This window comes from Dendropsophus ebraccatus, chromosome 4, assembly GCF_027789765.1.
Source record: "Dendropsophus ebraccatus isolate aDenEbr1 chromosome 4, aDenEbr1.pat, whole genome shotgun sequence".
NCBI classification, from domain to species: domain Eukaryota; kingdom Metazoa; phylum Chordata; class Amphibia; order Anura; family Hylidae; genus Dendropsophus; species Dendropsophus ebraccatus.
The window spans coordinates 143,653,787-143,673,680 of NC_091457.1; the positions used below are offsets into that span (position 1 = coordinate 143,653,787).

Sequence of the window (19,894 nt, forward strand, 5' to 3'; positions counted from 1 at the left end):
AGACCGGCAAGAAAGCCACAACACGGAGGCTAGAGAATGTAGGGATGGACCACGCCCACTTGCACTGTCATGACCAATAGGAGTTGCGAACTGTTGGGCAGTAAACGTGTTGATACATCATGCCACGCCCACTAAGTAACGGCGCGGAGTGATGACGTGTGCGGCTCAGAGTCTCTAAGTTTAACCGGGAAGGAAAGAACGCGAGGTTGTGTGATTAGCGGGAAGTGGGTGCTGCGCTGAGGTATTGTAATAATATAACTGAGGTATTGTTATAATATAACTCTGTGCGATTATAGTAATAATATCCCCCACAACAATGCAAAGCATGACTTACTGGAGTCACGTGTAACGTTATAACCGCGATAACCAGAGCATAACAAGCCTAATGCGAAGTTTCCCTCCTTCTGCCAAAAGATGGCGCTCTGCCTGCCTTCATTACACTGTAGTCTCAACTAACGTTATATAAGTCATTAGTACAAGCAAATATAAGAAACTTACTGTAATATATCTTATCAGAAAAACGTGCCTCTTTCTCTCCTCTCCTAAATCATCATTCACTAGAATACAGCTCAAGTCAGTTCCATAAAGGGCCATCAGGTGCACAGAGGGATAGAATTACATGCTGCCTATAGAAGTCTATGAAGAGGGGGAGGATGCAGCCAGAGAAATAGGCTATAGGAGCTTTTAGGGAACATTAACTCTCACCCTGGGGCTGGACTTGCACAGTCTTAAAGGGGCTTTACAACGTAAAGTGTCTCTGTCGTTTCACAAAACTTTTGACATGTTATAGAGATAGGTCAATAGTTTTGATCTATCCAAGTCTTCAGACCCATACCCATCGGTTGATACCGTGCTAAGCGTGGTCCTCTCCTGGTGTCTCTTGATCAGTTGGACTTATAATGGAGCCTGATTGAGAAGTCTGACTGATCACGTGATACAGAGCTGGGAGAGAACCGCACTTAGTGTGGTCTTCTCCCGGCTCTATCTCCCAATCGGTCTGAACACTCAGACCTGGACTGGTCAAAACTTTTCACTTGTCACTGTGACTTGCCAAAAGTTTTGTGAAATGACAATGACACTTTAATGTACCTTGTCCATTACCCCATGATCAGTGATAATTGTGAGATTAAAGGGGTTATTCAGCATTAGGAAAACATGGCCACTTTTTTCCAGGGACAGCACCACTCTTGTCTCCAGTTTGGGAGCAGGTTTTGCTACTCGGTTTCATTAAAGGGAATGGAGTTTAAAGGAGAAGTCCGGCGAAAATTTTGTATTGTCCCTAAAAGTTATACAAATCCCCAATATACACTTATTACAGGAAATGCTTATAAAGTGTTTTTTTTCCCTGCACTTACTACTGCATCAAGGCTTCACTTCCTGGATAACATGGTGATGTCACTTCCTGGATAAAATGGTGATGTCACGACCCGACTCCCAGAGCTGTGTGGGCTGTGGCTGCTGGAGAGGATGATGGCAGGGGGATGCTCAGTGTCCCTCCGGTGCCCTGTGTCCCTCAGTGTCCTCCTGCCATCATCCTCTCCAGCAGCAACAGCCCCCACAGCTCTGGGAGTCGGGTCGTGACATCACCATGTTATCCAGGAAGTGACATCACCATGTGATCCATGAAGTGACATCACCATGTTATCCAGGAAGTGAAGCCTTGATGCAGTAGTAAGTGCAGGGAAAAAAGCACTTTATAATCATTTCCTGTAATAAGTGTATATTGGGGATTTGTATAACTTTTGGGGACAATAACCCCCCGTCCGGTGAGCGCTGCACGTTAATGTCCTGTGTGTGCAGGGCCGCCGGTGTGCACACGGGAAGTGGAGAAGCAGCAGGGTCCAGGGGAGAATATTCCTCAGTGTCCCATACCCATACACCCCTGCCCGCCCCCTGTATACCCATACACACCTGCCCGCCCCCCTATATACCCATACACCCCTTCCCCCCCCCCTGTATACCCATACACCCCTGCCCACCCCCCAGTATACCCATACACCCCTGCCCGCCCCCTGTATACCCATACACCCCTGCCCGCCCCCCTGTATACCCATACACCCCTGCCCGCCCCCTGTATACCCATACACCCCTGCCCGCCCCCCTGTGTACCCATACACCCCTGCCCGCCCCCCTGTATACCCATACACCGCTGCCCGCCTCCCCGTATAGTAGAGGAGATAGATAGATAGGAGAGTGAGAGATAGGAGATAGATAGATATCTTCACAGCGTGTCAGTGCAGTGCCATCTACAGCCTCCTATAATGTGCCACTCATAATGTCCCCATAACAGTGCCTTTGTACTGTCACCTATACATACTACATACCCATCATATGTACTCTGGGTACCTATAGTACATAGCTATATACCTGTGTATACACGTCCTGTAGTGTGCGGGTTGGTGCTCATTGAGTTACTGTACTTTTTTTTAACTTTATTGAAACAAACTATCCCCAGTTTGGCACGGCCAAGTGGGTGTGGCTTGTAAAGGGGTGTGTCTTACAAAGGGGGCGTTTCATAGTTATCTTCCAATTATCGTTACCGCAGCTACATATGCGATAAACCGCGATATTGATTTAGGCCAATATCGCCCAGCCCTACCTGGAGACCAGAGTTGTGTTGTTGTGTTTTCTAATGCTGGATAACCCCTTTAAAGAAGGTATTGAGTTCCATGATGCCAATAGAAGTCTATGAAGAGAGGAGGGGCAGCTGGAGGGAGGCAGAGAGACCCCAGGAGCTGTCAGTGAGCGTTAGCTCTCTCCCCAAGCAGAGAGACCCATCTCCCCGCCCAGATGACTTTAAAGGGTAATAGATCGCAGACAACTGAAAGTTACAGAGGAAGCTTGTAGAAGGGTAAACTAATGAAAAACGTGCTACCCCTCATGTACACACACAACATCTGATCCTGACAGGCTATGCTCCCAGCGCTTCCTGCTTGGAGCTGAGAGAATTTTGGAAAATGAAAGGACAAGAATAAAAAATCAACACTGGATTCGGTAGATCCTGGTTTGGTGAATCTTTGCTGAACTCCTGTTACACCTGCTGGAGAGGTTGCTCAGTCTTGAGACAGATCACTTTACTGAGGGATCTGGTTACAGTTACTTTATGTTTTGCAGAATGTTATTTTTTTTTAGCCTTTAAGGTATGTTCACACTGATTAAATCAGACAGAATTTCGTGGCGGAACTCTGCCTCACTGCTTCTCTATGGCAGACCGCACGCTCCTCCGCTGCCACGGCTCTCCTCTCAAAGAAGTGACGTGTCACTTCTTTGAGTGGAGAGCGGCAGCAGCAGAGGAGTGTGTGCTCTCCCATAGACAGGCTATGACACAGTGAGGCAGACAGGAATTCCGTCTGATTTACTCAGTGTGAACACACCCTTACAATGCACAATGTAAGATCCTCTGTACATGTAACACAGGCTGAAAGTATTCATCTCCCTCTAGGGTCTCTTCATTTTGTCATGTCAGAATTTTGTTTTTGTAATAAAGAATCACAACATTCATGCTTTGATGTCGCTACAATTTTAACCTCAACAAGTAAAATTGCAGCAACTACAGTGACTCCTCTCTACACAAGTACAAGACTCTTAGGGTACAAACACACACGACTGATCCGCAGCTGCTTTCTCGCTGCGAATTCGATGTCAATCCTGCTGCGAATATGTCTGCCCATAGAGATTACTGGGCAGGGATCCGCTGCGGATCAGTCGTGAGTGTTTGTACCCTTAGGGTACAAACACACTTGACATCCGCAGTGAGTTTCTCGCTGCAGATCCCGTCCCTGTTTACTCAATAGCAGACCAACTCGCAGCAGGGATGTACATCCTGCTGCGAGTTTGTCCGCAGCCTGCCCCATTAACCCCCCGCCTGCCGGAGCTAATACTTCACCTGATCCCAGCCCCGGCTTGCTTCGGCGGTTCCCGGTGTCTTCACGTCCCGCTCGGCCAATCAATGCGCTGCGGCGGGGCAGCGCACTGATTGGCCAGGCGGGACGTGCAGGGAACCGCTGAAGCAAGCCGGATACATCAAGTGTGTTTGTACCCTTAAAGAGAAACTATTAACAGGTTAGGCAAATCCAATCTGCTGCTATGCCCTTTTGTGCACGTGACACGGAGGATTAAGGTATTTCTCTTACCTTTATCCTCTGTGCTGTTCCTTTGCACCTAGTAGTTAGATCCTTATGCTATATGGTAGGGCTGGGCGATATGGGCAAAAAATAAAATCTCGATTTTTTTAAATTTTTTGACGATTCTCGATTTAAATCTCGATTTTTTTTCCTTTTTTGCTAAATAAACAGAACATTTTCTCCCTGCAGCATCAGATACTATTTTAATATTTTAGACAACAACTGTATTGATTTCCAGTGTAACAGAGGCCCCATATATGTTTGTGCCTCCATCTACGTAGGGTGTAGTAGTGGAGGTATAGTGGATAGGGGGTGTAGGAGTGGAGGTATAGTGGATAGGGGGTGTAGGAGTGGAGGTATAGTGGATAGGGGGTGTAGGAGTGGAGGTATAGTGGATAGGGGGTGTAGGAGTGGAGGTATAGTGGATAGGGGGTGTAGGAGTGGAGGTATAGTGGATAGGGGGTGTAGGAGTGGAGGTATAGTAGATAGGGGGTGTAGGAGTGGAGGTATAGTGGATAGGGGGTGTAGGAGTGGAGGTATAGTGGATAGGGGGTGTAGGAGTGGAGGTATAGTGGATGAGGGGTGTAGTAGTACAGGTATAGATGAGGGGTGACTGGGGTAAAACTGAAGGGGACTGGGGTGACACTAAAGGGGACTGGGGTGACACTAAAGGGGACTGGGGTGACACTGGGGGACACTAAAGGGGACTGGGGTGACACTAAAGGGGACTGGGGTGACACTAAAGGGGACTGGGGTGACACTGGGGGACTGGAGGGACAATGGGGGACACTAAAGGGGACTGGGGGGACACTGAGGGGACTGGGGGGACACTGAGGGGACTGGGGGGACACTGAGGGGACTGGGGGGGACACTGAGGGGACTGGGGTGACACTAAAGGGGACTGGGGTGACACTAAAGGGGACTGGGGTGACACTGGGGGACTGGAGGGACAATAGGGGACACTAAAGGGGACTGGGGTGACACTAAAGGGGACTGGGGTGACACTAAAGGGGACTGGGGTGACACTAAAGGGGACTGGGGTGACACTGGGGGACTGGAGGGACAATGGGGGACACTAAAGGGGACTGGGGGGACACTGGGGGGGACACTGAGGGGACTGGGGGGGACACACTGAAGGGGACTGGGGGGGGACACTGAAGGGGACTGGGGGGGGACACACTGAAGGGGACGGGGGGGGACACTGAGGGAACAATGAGGGGATGGGGGGGACACTGAAGGGGACTGGGGGGACACTGAAGGGGACTGGGGGGGGACACTGAAGGGGACTGGGGGGGGACACTGAAGGGGACTGGGGGGGACACTGAAGGGGACTGGGGGGGACACTGAAGGGGACTGGGGGTGACACTAAAGGGGACTGGGGTGACACTGAGGGAACAATGAGGGGATTGGGGGGACACTGAGGGGACTGGGGGGGGACACTGAGGGAACAATGAGGGGACGGGGGGGACACTGAAGGGGACTGGGGGGGGACACTGAAGGGGACTGGGGGGGGACACTGAAGGGGACTGGGGGGGGACACTGAGGGAACAATGAGGGGATTGGGGGGACACTGAGGGGACTGGGGGGGGACACTGAGGGAACAATGAGGGGACGGGGGGGACACTGAAGGGGACTGGGGGGGGACACTGAAGGCGACTGGGGGGGGGACACTGAGGGAACAATGAGGGGATTGGGGGGACACTGAAGGGGACTGGGGGGGGGACACTGAAGGGGACTGGGGGGGGACACTGAATGGGAATGGGGGGGGACACTGAGGGAACAATGAGGGGATTGGGGGGTGACTGGTGCAGCTGGAGGTGATTGGAGCAGGAGGGCACATACATCTCCTCCTCCTCTCACCTCCACACACACGCTCCCCTCCCGGCCAGATATGGAGGTCCCGGGTCTGTGGAGGAGGAGGCCGCCGGGACTACAGTAGGTGGTGATCGCATAGCTGCAGGTCACGGAGCTATACAGCGGGAACGGGGGTCTGCACCGAGCCCCCCGATCCCGCTGTATAGCTCCAGGACGAGCAGCGCCGCGATCACCACCTACTGTAGTCCCTGCGGCCTCCTCCTCCACAGACCCGGGACCTCCATATCTGGCCGGGAGGGGAGTGGGACGCTCAGTGGAAGGGGCGGGGGCAGATCAGCGGCGGCGCTGTCAGTGGCTGGAGGCCGCCGGCACTGCACCGCCCCTCTCCAGCATCTTCTCCCCGCTCACCCACACCGCCCCTCCACAGCTCTCCCGCCGGCCCGCACCGCAACCCCCCTTCTCTCAGCTTCTCCCCGGCACCGCAGCCCGAAATGATTTTTTGTGAAAATCGAATTTACGATTTTCACAAAAAATCAAATCGATTTCAACGTTCTGGACGATTAATCGAATTAATTCGATTAATCGCCCAGCCCTACTATATGGGTATTTTGGCGCATTGTGGGTGGGGCTACCACCCCCAGAACACCAATCAGGCGGCAGGTGAGCCGCCTTGGGGCAGATCTGCGGGCTGTAGCTCCGCCCACAGTGCTCCAAACCGCCCAATTAGGATGATGGTCTAACTACTAACTGCATGGGATTGGCACAGAGGATGAGTAAGCTGTTTCTCTTCTGGAAGAGAGCTAATGTGCTCATGTTTTTCCTCTGGAGCATTGCATGGCCTGTGAGACCACACATGCCTATTGGTTCTTTCCTCAAGGAGACTCATAACTTCTTCAGTCTGATAAAAGCTTACAGACACTGGAACGGCCAGGTTTAGTGGAGAAGAGGCAATTTTCATTAAAATCCCTGACTTTTCTTATGTTAGACATATTTTCTTGTTTAGCTGACAGTATAGTCTTTACACGGTTTGGTCCAGTTTCCATAACTTTGTATAAGTTTATCATTGTCTTTTCCTTGCAGATATCTGAAATAATGGCTGAATGGAAATCCTTCTATGATAAAGAAGAGGGTGATGAGGATGAAGAACAGGAAGAAGGAGAAGGGGAACCTGGCGGTAAGGATTTCTGCTGGAAAGGTTAGGGTGAGTTGACGACAAACTAAAGTAGGTCGGCATCTCCATATAAAATCCATTTATAGAAATTCCATAAAATTCTTAGAAAATGTCCAAAAGAAAAACTGTACATGAACATGCAAAGCACATGATCTAGATCAATAAATGAATTTTATATGGAGATGCTGACCTTCTCCAGTTTGTCTTCATACAAATTCTAAGGATTGGAAAGTCCGACGGCCATGCATCCACCAGGTGAGATTTCACACCACAGCTGTGCCCTCACTGTGCAGAGACAGGCATTGGCCCCATAGACTTTAAAGGGGTTGTCCAGGATTAGAAGAAGCACGGCTACTTTCTTGCAAAAACAGCACCACTCGTGTTCATTGTTGTGTGGGGTATTACAACTCAGCTTCATTCACTTCAATAAAACTGAGCTGCAAAACCCCACACCCAAACTGAGGACAGGAGGGGTGCTGGTCCTGGTAGAAAGCAGCTATGTTTTTCTAAGCCTCAGCTAGTGAATTTGGGTCATTTTCCAATTATATACATGTTTAGGGGCCAGACTCAAAATTGCAGTAAACCAACTTTTTGGGTCTGTGGGCCAATGCCTGTCTGAGCACAGATACATTGGTGTTTTAGTTTGACAGGTTACTGACCAGTACAGGCACACAATCGTGGTGTGAACCCAGCTTTATATTTGTTTGTACCATTTAGTAGTTGTGTTACATATATTAGTGGAATGGGAACGAGGAGCAAGCGAGCTCTGACCTGACAGGTCGCCTCTCGCTTGCTCTCTACATTGCCCCATGTAATAGGGACTTAAGTGTGAACATAGCCATAAACTGCATGTGCTAAGCTTTCCAAAGAAAGCCCAGCAGACTCAATTGCCACTTTTGTCCCTTTGTTCAAATTATTGATGGGGGGGGATCTTAGCAGCCAGACCCCACCGATCACAATTTTTGGACGTGTCACTATGACTAGTCATCTTGTCTGAAAGCTTTTGTACACTTAAAGAACCAAGGGATTTGATCTTTACGTTCATCATGCGCACCCCCCCATTCACATAACAGACTCTTCCTCTGAATGGCTTTGACCACCTTATACCTATGGGGGCCTGTTATGCCACTGATTCCAGGGACAGTGCTATAAAGCAGTATTGTGTTCTTGTACACACCTACATGTGAGTTGTTTTTGGGCTTGTTTTATATTAAAGTGCACACTGCAGATTCAGCATTTAATGGTTTTATTATTTTTCTTTACGTGTTTCTTTATGTGTTTGTGCGTTTACTTGTGCAGAACAGTCATTTTTACTCTTTGTTTGTGTTCCTTTGTTGGACAAGAGTTTCGCTACGGAGGCCGGGACTGTCTCATCTTCCTCGTTGATGCGTCTAAACAAATGTTTAAGAGCCTGAGTGATGATGATTTACCGCCGTTTGACATTGCTCTGCAAGTAAGGATCTGCCGCTTGCACTCTGGTCCTTATCCGTATCACTTCCCTATCTATCCCCCCATGATACAGAGCCAGTGTTATTTTAAAGGGGTACTCCGGGTGGAAGGCGTTTTTTCAACAATGGACAATGGTGCCCACTACCTTCCCAGCTCCAGTGTTGGGGCCTGCATCATGCTGCTCCAGTCCCCCGGGTCTCCTGACCGCTCACGTCTCAGAGGGACCTTGAAATGTTGTCAGGCCCACCCAGCCATTCATCAGCAGAGGCGGCACTCCGCTACAGGCGCTGAATGGCTGAGCAGGCCTGCCAACATCTAAAGTTCCCTCTGAGACATGAGCGGCTGGGAGACCCAAGGACTGGAGCAGCATGATGCAGGCCCCAGTGCTGAAGCCAGGGAGGTAAGTGGGCATCATTGTCTGTTGCTGAAAGAGCGCTTCCTACCTGGAGTACCCTCTTAAGTGGACATTCAGGTGGTTTTGTAAAGTATGCACATATTCTTAAAATGAAGCATGCTTCTCATTTAGCCATTTTATGGATGGTGGCCATGTGTATTCTCGTGTCAGGCCCTGTCTATCTGTAAAACACCTACTCTTTCATAGACTGTGTTCAGTTCCTTGCAGTACATCGGTGTATACCTTAGACGTAGGCTTTTTTTAGATGGTAACATAGCTTTACATGTGCCATCAGAAAACTGTCCAGTCAAGCCCCATAGTGGGTAAAAAAAAATTAAAAGAATCGCCCCAAAATGGAACCATTGAAAAATATAACTTGTCCTGCAAACAAGACGTCTTAAAGCGACTCTTTACCCATAATCTGACCCCCCAAACCAGCTGCTTTAAATCCAAGATCTGTCCTGGGGTCCGTTCGGCAGTTGATGCAGTTATTGTCCTAAAAAAACAACTTTTAAACTTGCAGCCCTGCGTCAAATTGGTGTGGCCTAGAGTGTCTGTGCCCTAGGCTTGCACCACCTCTCCATCTCTCCTACCCGCCCTCCTCACCATTAGGAATGCCCTGGGCAGTATTTTTTCAAGTCATCACTTGTGTTAACAGTGCACAGGTGCCTTAGCGATCCAGCACATGTGCAGTGCTCAGACAGGTGGTGAATAAGAGAAATCTTGGCCAGGACATTCCTAATGGAGGGACGGAGGAGGGTCAGAGGCGCGGTGCAAGGCTTGGGCACAGACACTCCTGGCCATGCCAGTTTGACACAGGGCTGCAAGTTAAAAAGTTTTTTTAGGACAATAAGTGCATCACCTGCCGAACGGACCCCAGGACAGATCTTGGATTAAAAGCAGCTATCCGAAAGTACAAGTGGTTTGGGGGGGACAGATTGTCGGTACAGAGTCGCTTTAACTCTTTTGAGAGGAATAAAGGTTATTGGCATAAATGAGATAAAACTCAGAATAAAATTTTATTTATACTGTACGATAAATGATAAAAAAAGAGGTATTCTCTTTATATGTTATGGTTCTCAAAATGCAGAGATGTATAAATGACAATGCCGACATATGACCATCCCAACCATCCCGCACTTATCACTGTTTTGCCTTTGGATGTGTCTTAGTGTATCCGCAGTGTGTATACCAGCAAGATCATCAGCAGTGACCGCGATCTCCTGGCCGTGGTTTTCTTTGGCACTAAGGAAAGCAAAAGCTCCGATGTTTTTAAACACATTTATGTTCTTCATGATTTGGATACACCAGGTAAGAGGGTTATACCAAGATGGGATATGTAACAGACTGAGCAGTAACGTGACATCACAGTGGCCATCTTCATTCTGATGTGTTTAGGCCTGCAGAATCTAATGTTATTGTCTATTTATACACCTATAATGGGGGAGATTTATCAAACACGGTGTAAAGTGAAACTGGCTCAGTTGCCCCTAGCAACCAATCAGATTCCACCTTTCATTCCTCACAGACTCTTTGGAAAATGAAAGGTGGAATCTGATTGGTTGCTAGGGGCAACTGAGCCAGTTTCACTTTACATCATGTTGGATAAATCACCCCCATAGTTCTACCAAATATGTTCACATTTAGGCTACATGCACGTAAAGTAAAATAAAAGCAAAATAGGCAGTAAAATAAGGGGAAAGTGTGTCAGTCTTTATAATCTAATAATGTGCTACATTAAAGTCTGTGGAAAAACGCCTGATCTTTATTCCAGTACTTATCAGCTGCGGTACGTCCTGCAGGAAGTGGTGTATTCTTTTCAGTCTGACACAGTACTCACTGCTGCCACCCCTGTCTGTGTCAGGAACTGTCCAGTGCAGGGGAGGTTTTCTATGGGGATTTGCTACTGCTGTGGACAGTCCCTGTTAAGAGGTGGCAGCAGAGAGCACTTTGTCAGACTGGAAAAAATATACTACTGCCTGCAAGTCATAAAGCAGCTGATAAGTACTGGAAGACTGGAGATTTTTAAATAGAGGTAAATTACAAATCTATATAATTTTCTGAAACCAGTTGGTTTGAAAGAATAATACTTTAACCAGACTACCCCTTTAATGAGGCATGATAGCTGACAAGGTAATAGTCTGCCCCCCTGCTGGTATCTTGCGCCTGTTCTATTGATAGTACATGCATACAATACATTCTAGGCATTGGATGGTTTTCTAGTCAGCTATCCTGTCTTGCATGCGTATCCTGGATATCTCACTGCTCCTTTGTCCCTCCATTGTGACGTTCCTGTTGTGACTAGAAATTATCTGGCCTCTTTACAGTAGATTGTAAGCTTTCATGTATTATAAATGTAGCTTGGCTCTGGGTCATTACTTGTTGCTCTATGTGAATATAGGTGCAAAGCGAGTCTTGGATTTGGATAAATACAGAGAAGAGAAGGGAAGAGAGTACTTCTCTGAAACCATCGGCCACTCATCGGACTTCTCACTGGGGGAGGCTCTCTGGCACTGCACAAATCTCTTCAGCAACGTCAAGATGAAAATGAGTCACAAGAGAATAATGTTGTTCACCAACGAGGATAATCCGCACGCCGGGGATTCTGCCAAAATCACACAGGCCGTGACCAAGGCGAAGGACCTGCGGGAACTGGGTACGGCTATAAGTTTTCTGTTTGCATGGTTTGATCATTTCAGAAAAGTTATCTATGTGGTTACAATCTAGAGACGCGGCAAATTTCTAAACAGATGTTTGTGGTTTTTTTTTAAGGGATTTTCTTGGACCTCATGCATCTCGAAAAAAAAGGCGGTTTTGACGTCTCTCGGTTCTATCGTGAGATCATAAATATCGATGATGATGAAGACCTTGGCGTACAGTTTAAAGCTTCCAGAAAGCTAGATGACCTCATGAAGAAAGTGCGAGCCAAGGAAAACAAGAAGAGATCATTGTGCAGGTAGAGGGCCAACAATTTACTTTCACTTTTGAAATTGTCAGCAGTTTCATAGACTTGCATGGCAATACAAGTCTATGGGACTTCCAGCAACATCATACAATGTTACAGACCTCTCCCACTGTGCACCTGTGAGATACCCACTGCACACTACGACTTCTTTTAAAACTTGTGTATTCATTTTGACACCTCTTGTCCTGTGCTAATAGCCTACAGTCCATACAGTGCCTGTTCATGGCACAAGATGTCATGCATTATCAGAGAGAATCATGAAAACACAAATCAGAAAAACACATCATTGCCCATTGCCACCAATCACTGCACAACTATAGTGTCCAATCAGGAAACCACTAGAGCTGTCTATCAGAGGTGAGAGGAGGGGCAAGTAAAGTGCTCAAAACAGAGAGATCTGGGTACCTAACTAAAAGAACCCGTCTACTTGACACTTACCATAGCTGCAACCAGGACATCAAACAATGTATTATAAGCCTTGCAGGTTGCATGAACTAAACATTAGGTATCAGTAAACTTCACTGTTTTGTGTAGATAAAATCACAAAAATGAAAGGTATATCATGAATATCATAGAGAAACATGGCCTCTTTCTTCCAGAGACAGCACCACTCTTGTCTCTAGTTTGGGTGCAGGTTTTGCAACTCAGTTCCATTGAAATGAATTGAGTTTAAAGGGGTTATCCAGCGCTACAAAAACATGGCTACTTTCCCCCCTCTCTTGTCTCCAGTTCAGGTGTGATTTGCAATTAAGCTCCATTTACTTCAATGGAACTGAGTTCCAAACCCCACCCAATCTGGAGAGAGGGGAAAAAGTGGCCATGTTTTTGTAGCGCTGAATAACCCCTTAAATTGCAGACCACACCTGAACTGGAGATAAGAGTGGTGCTATCTCTGGAAGAAAGTGGCCATGTTTTTCTAACACTGGATAACCCCTTTGCAATTGACCCAGATATACTACACCTTTAAGTAATTTTTCCTCCCTCTGCTCGGATCTAATCCGTTGCATTCACTTAGTTACCGTCACACCAAAAACACTTTTAGGCTATGTTCACTTAACCTATTTTTTAACGAAAAGAACCGTCGTTTGCCGTTAAAAACAGTCTTTTTTGTTCATACTGAGCGTTGCGTTCAAGTCAGTGCAAACAGCGGCCGTTCACACAGTGTATTGAACAACGACTATTGTTCGCTAGGACCGTGAAAATAATTGACATATTTATTTCCATCCGTTCTGCATTGATTTCAGTGCAACAACGGCCATTGTTTTTGAGTACCAAACAATAGCTGTTGTCCGTACTGTGTGTGTAAACCTTACACTGTAATACTAGTAGTGTTCTAATGGTTTTCCTCATTGCAGACTCCCTCTAAAGCTGGCTGATGACGTCTACCTTACCGTGGGAATATACAGCTTGATCCAAAAAGCTAACAAGCCAGCCCCTGTAAAGCTGTACCGAGACACCAACGAGCCTGTAAAAACTAAGACAAGAGTATTCAACAAGGATACAGGTAGCCTTCTGCTTCCTAGCGACACAAAGAAAGCTCAGGTATGTAAGGTGATGGCGAAAGCGCAATGATATAGACACTTCGGGAAATACCCCTCACAGTCTCTCACTCATTTCTCTGTGGCCAGACATATGGTAACCGGCAGATTGTGCTGGAGAAGGAGGAGACAGAAGAGCTGAAGAGGTTTGACGATCCGAGCCTTGTGCTCATTGGCTTTAAGCCTGTCATTTTGCTGAAGACGCATCATTTCATCCAGCCGGCAAAGTTTGTTTATCCAGAGGAGTCACTGGTCAGTGGTAAGTCCTATACCGGATACAGAGAAATAAGAGCGTCACCTACTGGGGATCCTGGATACTAATAGAAAAGACGGCCATATACATACTCCATGTATATTACACTAAATACACAGTCCCATACTATCTCCTGCATATCACAGGTGTTAGCTGGCAGTCATTTACATTACGTGTATGCATAGTGCAATGCACAGAACCAATGTTATAGCAGTGTACCTGCTTGTATATGATACCAAATATTCTTTCTCTTTAGGTAGCAGCACATTATTCCAGGCTCTGCTCATTAAATGCCTGGAACGACAAGTGATGGCTATTTGTAGGTATACTCCCCGCCGAAATACACCACCTCGCTTTGTGGCATTAGTCCCACAAGAAGAGAAACTTGATGATGAAAATGTACAGGTGAAACCTCCAGGTGAGTAAATTACGGTACTTAAATTTGGTGTTAAGCCTTAAATCTGTATGTTCTGCAGTGCTTGTGTATTTGTCCTTTAGAGGCTCCCATTTTCTCCCATACTCTAAAAACAGACTGGGAGGATAAAGGAAATCTGTCACTTCTAGATCCTGCTTAGAGATCTTGTGTCAAAGAGACAGAGCTGAGCTGCAGCATGCATGGCTTCTCCCTTCCCTGCCTTGCCTGATTGATGTGCTGGAAAATAAGCCTTGTATGTCAGTTAGTCAAGGCAGGAATGGATGGGGGAGGAAGGGATATGGCGTGCATGCTGCGGCTCAACACAGCCTCTGACACTTGAGCTTTGAATATGATCTAGAAATGTCAGACTCCCTATAAAAGGTAATTATACCTTTTGAAGTCGAATGGAACTTAACGCTTGAAGGGCAACTCCAGCGGAAAAAAAATCAACTCAAATCAAAAATCAAATCAACTAGCGCCAGGAAGTGACAGAAATTAGTAATTTACTTTTATTAAAATTATCTCCAGTCCTCCAGTCATTATCAGCTGCTGTATGCCCTATATATATATATAGAGAGAGAAAGGTAACAAGAGCCCAAGACTTATTGTGTTTGTGGAAAGTGGGGGAAAACTCCCAAGGAAGAGCTGCTGTAGAGCAAATTGCAGAAAAGTTCCAGGTGACTATAATAGAAAGGTGTCAGAACATCCAAGGCATTGCAGCTTGTCGTGTATGGGGCCACAGACTGGTCAGAGTCCCCATGAATGACCCCTTTTCACCAACAAATAGTGCCTACAATTGATACATGAGCATCAGAACTGCACCATGGATCAATAGGAAAAGGCAACTTGGTCTGCTGCATCACACTGATGGACAGGTCCCTGAGGAAGAGATGGCACCAGGATGCATTCTGGGAAGAAGTGTGATGCTCTGGGCAACGTTCTGCTGAATCCTGTCATCATGTGGATGTTACTGCTCCACGTACCACCTACCTTACCATTGTACAGTCCAAGTCCATCCCTTCTTCCAGCAGCAGAATACCACCCCAGCCAACTGCAAAAAGTGTTTAGGAAAGGTCTGAGGAACATGTCGTAGAGTTTAAGGTGGTGACCTGGCCTCCAAGTTCCTTAGATCTCTATCTAATCGATCATCTGTAGTCTTATCCATGGTGGTTGCACACCTCAACTTACAAGACTTCAGGATTTTCTGGAAACATTTTGATGCCATTTATCCCAAAACACCTTTCTCCATGTATCTATGAGTCAGAGCTATTTCGGGAATCTATACAATGTTAGGCTGTAATGTTGGTGTATACTCTGGTTAGTAATAAAAAGAGCACTTTTTATTCTTTTCTGCTCATGCTATTCTATGTTCTTGTCTCTTTGTTGATGAGAAATTGAGAAATAACACAGCAGTAACACTAATATTCCTGATTTAGGTTTCAATCTCATTTACTTGCCATATGCCGATGATATTCGCAAACTAGACTACCCCGAGGTGATTCCTCCTAGCGAAGAGCAGGTGGATAAGATGAAGGCGATTGTCCATAAGCTGAGATTTAAGTACAGGTATGTTGGGGTGGATATTAGTGCATCACTGTTAGATAGGAGCCGGAATAGTAAAGTAGAATCTGACTTGAAAATCTCTCTCACTTTTCTGATACGAACAATGGCCACTTGTGTTGGAAAAAGTGTTGATGAACAATTATGGATACAGCTCTTGTGCCTCCATTGACTGTGATTAGAAACTGATATTCTGGTGACAACTTTACAGTACAATACTGCAGGAGGAGACTAGAGGGATCTCATTCAGAGAGATATTCCTACCTTAGTTTGTTATCCCCTATCCATACCTGGACCCCCACTGATCCTGAGAGCGGAGACTCAATCATCCTGCAATGAAAGGAGCACTTACCTAATTTTGAACTGTATGGGGCCAATGAACGCATACTAGTTCAGCACTGAGAAATATGTGGCAGACTCATAGAAAATGAATGAAGCGTAGGCTAAGGTGGTCACACAAGCATGGTGAGGTTATTGCAGGTGGTTGGATCAGTGGGGATCTTTACGGTTGGACCCTCCCAGTGATCAGCTTGTTATCTCCCATCCTACAAATAGGGGATAACAAGCTGAGATCACAATACCTCTTTAGGCTACAAACACACAGGGCAGATCATTTGCAGTGAAAGCCGCTGCGGATCCATTGCCTGTAGTTTCTATGAGAAGACATACTCTTAGCGAGGTTGACATCCCGCTGTAAGTATGTAAGGAGACCGCCCCTTTAACCCCCGCGTCGGCCGCAGCATGCTGTACCTGTTCCAAGTTCCAGCTTGCTTTGGGGGCTCCCGCCGTCTGGATGTCCCTCTTAGCCAAGTAGTGCACTGTCCTGCCGCAACGCATTAAAAATCCGCTGCGAGAATGCAGAGCCATAGGGCATAACTGTACCGCATATCGCAGTGGATTTTGCTGCAGCGGGAAATCCACTGCGAATGCGAAACGTGTGACTAAAACAATACATAGTTGATTGTTATTTTTTTTCATCTCTGGCTGGAGGTATACATTGTGTGGTTTAGTTCATGTTACATACAGTATGAATGGGATATGTTTTAATATTTGCCATGAGACATGTATGCACAGTATAATATTTTGCCCCCACTCTTCTTACCAACCCATTAATTTCATGACTGTCTAGGAGTGACGCATTTGAGAACCCTGTACTACAACAACATTTCCGTAACCTGGAAGCCCTCGCCCTCGATTTGATGGAGCCAGAACCTATTGAAGATCTAACATGTAAGATTTACCTGGCTTCCTCCTCATTGATCTATTATCCTAATGTGGTATAAGTGACATGCTTTATGTATTACATGAGCATGAAGATACTTATTTTATCATCACTGGTGATGGTGGAAACGCAGCTCATGTGGGTGCTCGATCGCCATGACTTTAAACGGGTCATCCAGTATTAGACAAAACACAGCTACTTTCTTGCAAAAGCAGCACCATTCCTGTCCTCAGGTTGTGTGCGGTATTACAATTCAGCTCCATTGACTTCAATGGAACTGAGCTGAAAAACCCCACACCCAGACTGGAGACAAGAGTCGTGTTGTCTCTGGAAGAAAGAAGCCATGTTATACACTAATTATGGGAAATGCACATATAGTGCTATTTTCCTCAATCAGACAGGCTTCAATTTCTTTAAAAAAAATGATGTGATGTCTCAACCCAGTCTATACCTGAAGGGTCCAGGAGGGGGCGCAGTATATGTACATGTAAAAAATTATAACTTACCATTTACATGTAATTTCTACATATACTGCGCACCCTGCTGGACCCTTCAGGTATAGACTGGGTCGTGACATCACTTTTTTGTTGTTGTTGAGAAATTGAAGCCTGTCTGATCCACTAAATTGAGGGAAATAGCAGTATATGTGCATTTCCCCTAACTAGTGTACATTAGGAATTTGTCTAACTTTGCTTATGAAATAACATATTAAAAATACATTTTGTCCCAAGTCGTCGTAGGGTTTGTATTTGCCATGACACTCTAACATGTTTTTTTCCAGTACCAAAGACAGACATGATAGATAATCGATTGGGCTCTCTGGCAGAAGAGTTCAAAGAATTAGTTTACCCTCCTGGATATAACCCTGAAGGCAAAGCCGTGAAAAGAAAACAAGGTGAGAAAACCAGCACATGTAGTTTAATGGTTTATTGGTATTGCATTGAATGCAGTACTGGCGTGCATCGGAATACTAGACCGAATTTCGGCAGCTCAAGTTATTACAGAAGACTGAGGGCACATGGTAAGGCAGCGTTTTAGCACATCTTCTGGGTGCTGCTAGTAGTGTTACCAGGAAAATCTGAGTGATTGGTTCTCTTTAATATTATATTTGATGGTTTTTGTTCTTTTATTTGATATAGGCCTGTATTGTAGCTCCCCTGCACAGATAGTGACCAGGAATTACCACTGTGTGTTACAAATCCTTCTGAAGTTTGGTGGGGGATCCCATAAGTCACACCTCCGCCAAGCATGTTATGGTATATAGACATTCTTGTATATCATTACATTGTGAGATGAGGATATTCCATCAATGGGTTTATCCAGGCTTAGAAAAACCTAGCGGCTTTCTTCCAGAAACAGCGCCTCCCCTGTTTGGGTACAGGTTTTGCAGCTTAGTTCTATTGAAATGAATGGAGCTGAACTGTAATACCACACACAACCTGAGGACAGGGGTGGTGATCTTTTTACAACAAAAGTATCTCTGTTTGATTTCTAATCCTGAATAATTCCTTTAAATTGTGTCTCACTTTTTCTAGGTGGTGATGGGAACCAAGCAGTAAAGAAAGCCAAGACCGAAACCTCCATTTCTGAAGCAGATCTCAGAGCCCACATCAAGAATGGAACACTGGGAAAACTCACCGTACCCGTGTTGAAGGAATTGTGTCGTACTTTTGGGTTGAAGGGTGGAAAAAAGCAGGAACTTATGGATGCACTTATAGATTACTTTAAGAATTGAACCTTTATGTTTCCAATTGACAAATACTTTTATTTTTTTTGTATGACATTCCATTGCTGTTACTATTGTTAGTTTCCAATATGACCTGATGACACTTCAGTTTATATATACTGTATAAAGCAACATATATTAACATGGTTACCATCTGACCTCTGTATCCAGATGTAAATACTTGGTTCCAGAGCAGGAATAAAGTTTTCTTTTGTATGTTTAAAGCGTAACTGTCATTTCAGGGCCATTTTTTAAAAAACATTAAATATCAACAGTACAAGCGATTTAAAGAAACTCTGTAATAGGTTTTATGTACTAAAAGAGTTTCCTTCTGTACTAAAAAAGCAATCTCCCAGCCTCCCCCCTCACATCAAATGAAGCAGGATTTCTGTCTCCATTATGTGGCTATGGAGAGGGGAGGGGCTGTTAGGAGTGACTGAGCACGGAGCAGTCCTGCACAGCACAACACCCTGCAATCTTCTCTCAGTAAGTTCATAGATAAGCACTGACCTTTCTGACACCTGAATTTAGCGTTTTAGGTGCCCAGAGAGTCTACAAACAGCTGACCTTCATGTCACCTCTTCCTGCTCCCTCATCTCCCTCGGCCCCTCCCCCCTTCATAGGCTTACAATGGAGAGAGCAGAGCCCGTCTTCACTGGCTTCTCTGTAATGAAGACGTGTTTGCCTGATAATGCACAGATAAGAAGTCAGGGGGGGAGGCTGGGAGATTGCTTCTTGAGTACAGAAGGAGGCTTTTTTGGCTGATAACCTATTACAGAGTTTCTTAAAATCGCTTATACTACTGATTTCTGCAATAAAAGAACTGTTTGGCACTTAGTCTGCAATAAATATAATAACAATGTCACATTCCTGTTGTCTTAGGATGGTCATCTTTGTTGCGACAGAAACTCATGGACAGGTCGTGTGTTTAGACGGAATAAATGACTTACCATGTTGTATCCTGGCTAAGGCCATGTTCACACACTGTATTTGGCTATTAAACTGTGGCCGTTGTTAAACAGCACTCCTTAATTGCATAACAGTGTATGGAACAATGGCCAAAATGTATACACCCTATATACACTAAGGCCGTAGTTCTCTGCGGCTGCACAAAATAATTGACAGGTCTATTGTATATGGCCGCTATTCAGTGAACAGCAGCCATACAAGATAGCCTGTGCTATGTAGTGTGGTCTATGGCAAATTGGAGTGCGGGCACACCCGAATGTTTTCCCATTCCAATTAAAATAAAGTGATGTTCC

At 45.8% G+C, this 19,894-nt stretch overlaps 1 protein-coding gene across 1 annotated transcript; it reads left to right on the plus strand.

Annotated features, from left to right (window-relative positions):
* The first annotated feature begins 115 nt into the window (after positions 1 to 115).
* Positions 116 to 18,856, plus strand: XRCC6 (X-ray repair cross complementing 6). The gene is made up of 13 exons (XM_069967289.1): positions 116 to 241; positions 7,020 to 7,113; positions 8,454 to 8,563; positions 10,126 to 10,264; positions 11,355 to 11,609; positions 11,726 to 11,909; positions 13,274 to 13,460; positions 13,547 to 13,715; positions 13,966 to 14,127; positions 15,561 to 15,690; positions 16,814 to 16,914; positions 17,688 to 17,801; positions 18,442 to 18,856. The coding sequence occupies exons 2-13, from the start codon at positions 7,032 to 7,034 to the stop codon at positions 18,639 to 18,641; spliced, it is 1,833 nt and encodes a 610-aa protein (XP_069823390.1). The 5' UTR covers positions 116 to 241; positions 7,020 to 7,031; the 3' UTR covers positions 18,642 to 18,856.
* Positions 18,857 to 19,894: the final 1,038 nt, after the last annotated feature.

Excerpts from the sequence above, each read along its gene's own strand:
- XRCC6 (XM_069967289.1), top strand. The coding sequence starts at position 7,032 with ATGGCTGAATGGAAATCCTTCTATGATAAAGAAGAGGGTGATGAGGAT. Across the intron at positions 7,114-8,453 it reads AGGAGAAGGGGAACCTGGCG|AGTTTCGCTACGGAGGCCGG; the intron begins GTAAGGATTTCT and ends TTGTTGGACAAG. Across the intron at positions 15,691-16,813 it reads AAGCTGAGATTTAAGTACAG|GAGTGACGCATTTGAGAACC; the intron begins GTATGTTGGGGT and ends ATGACTGTCTAG.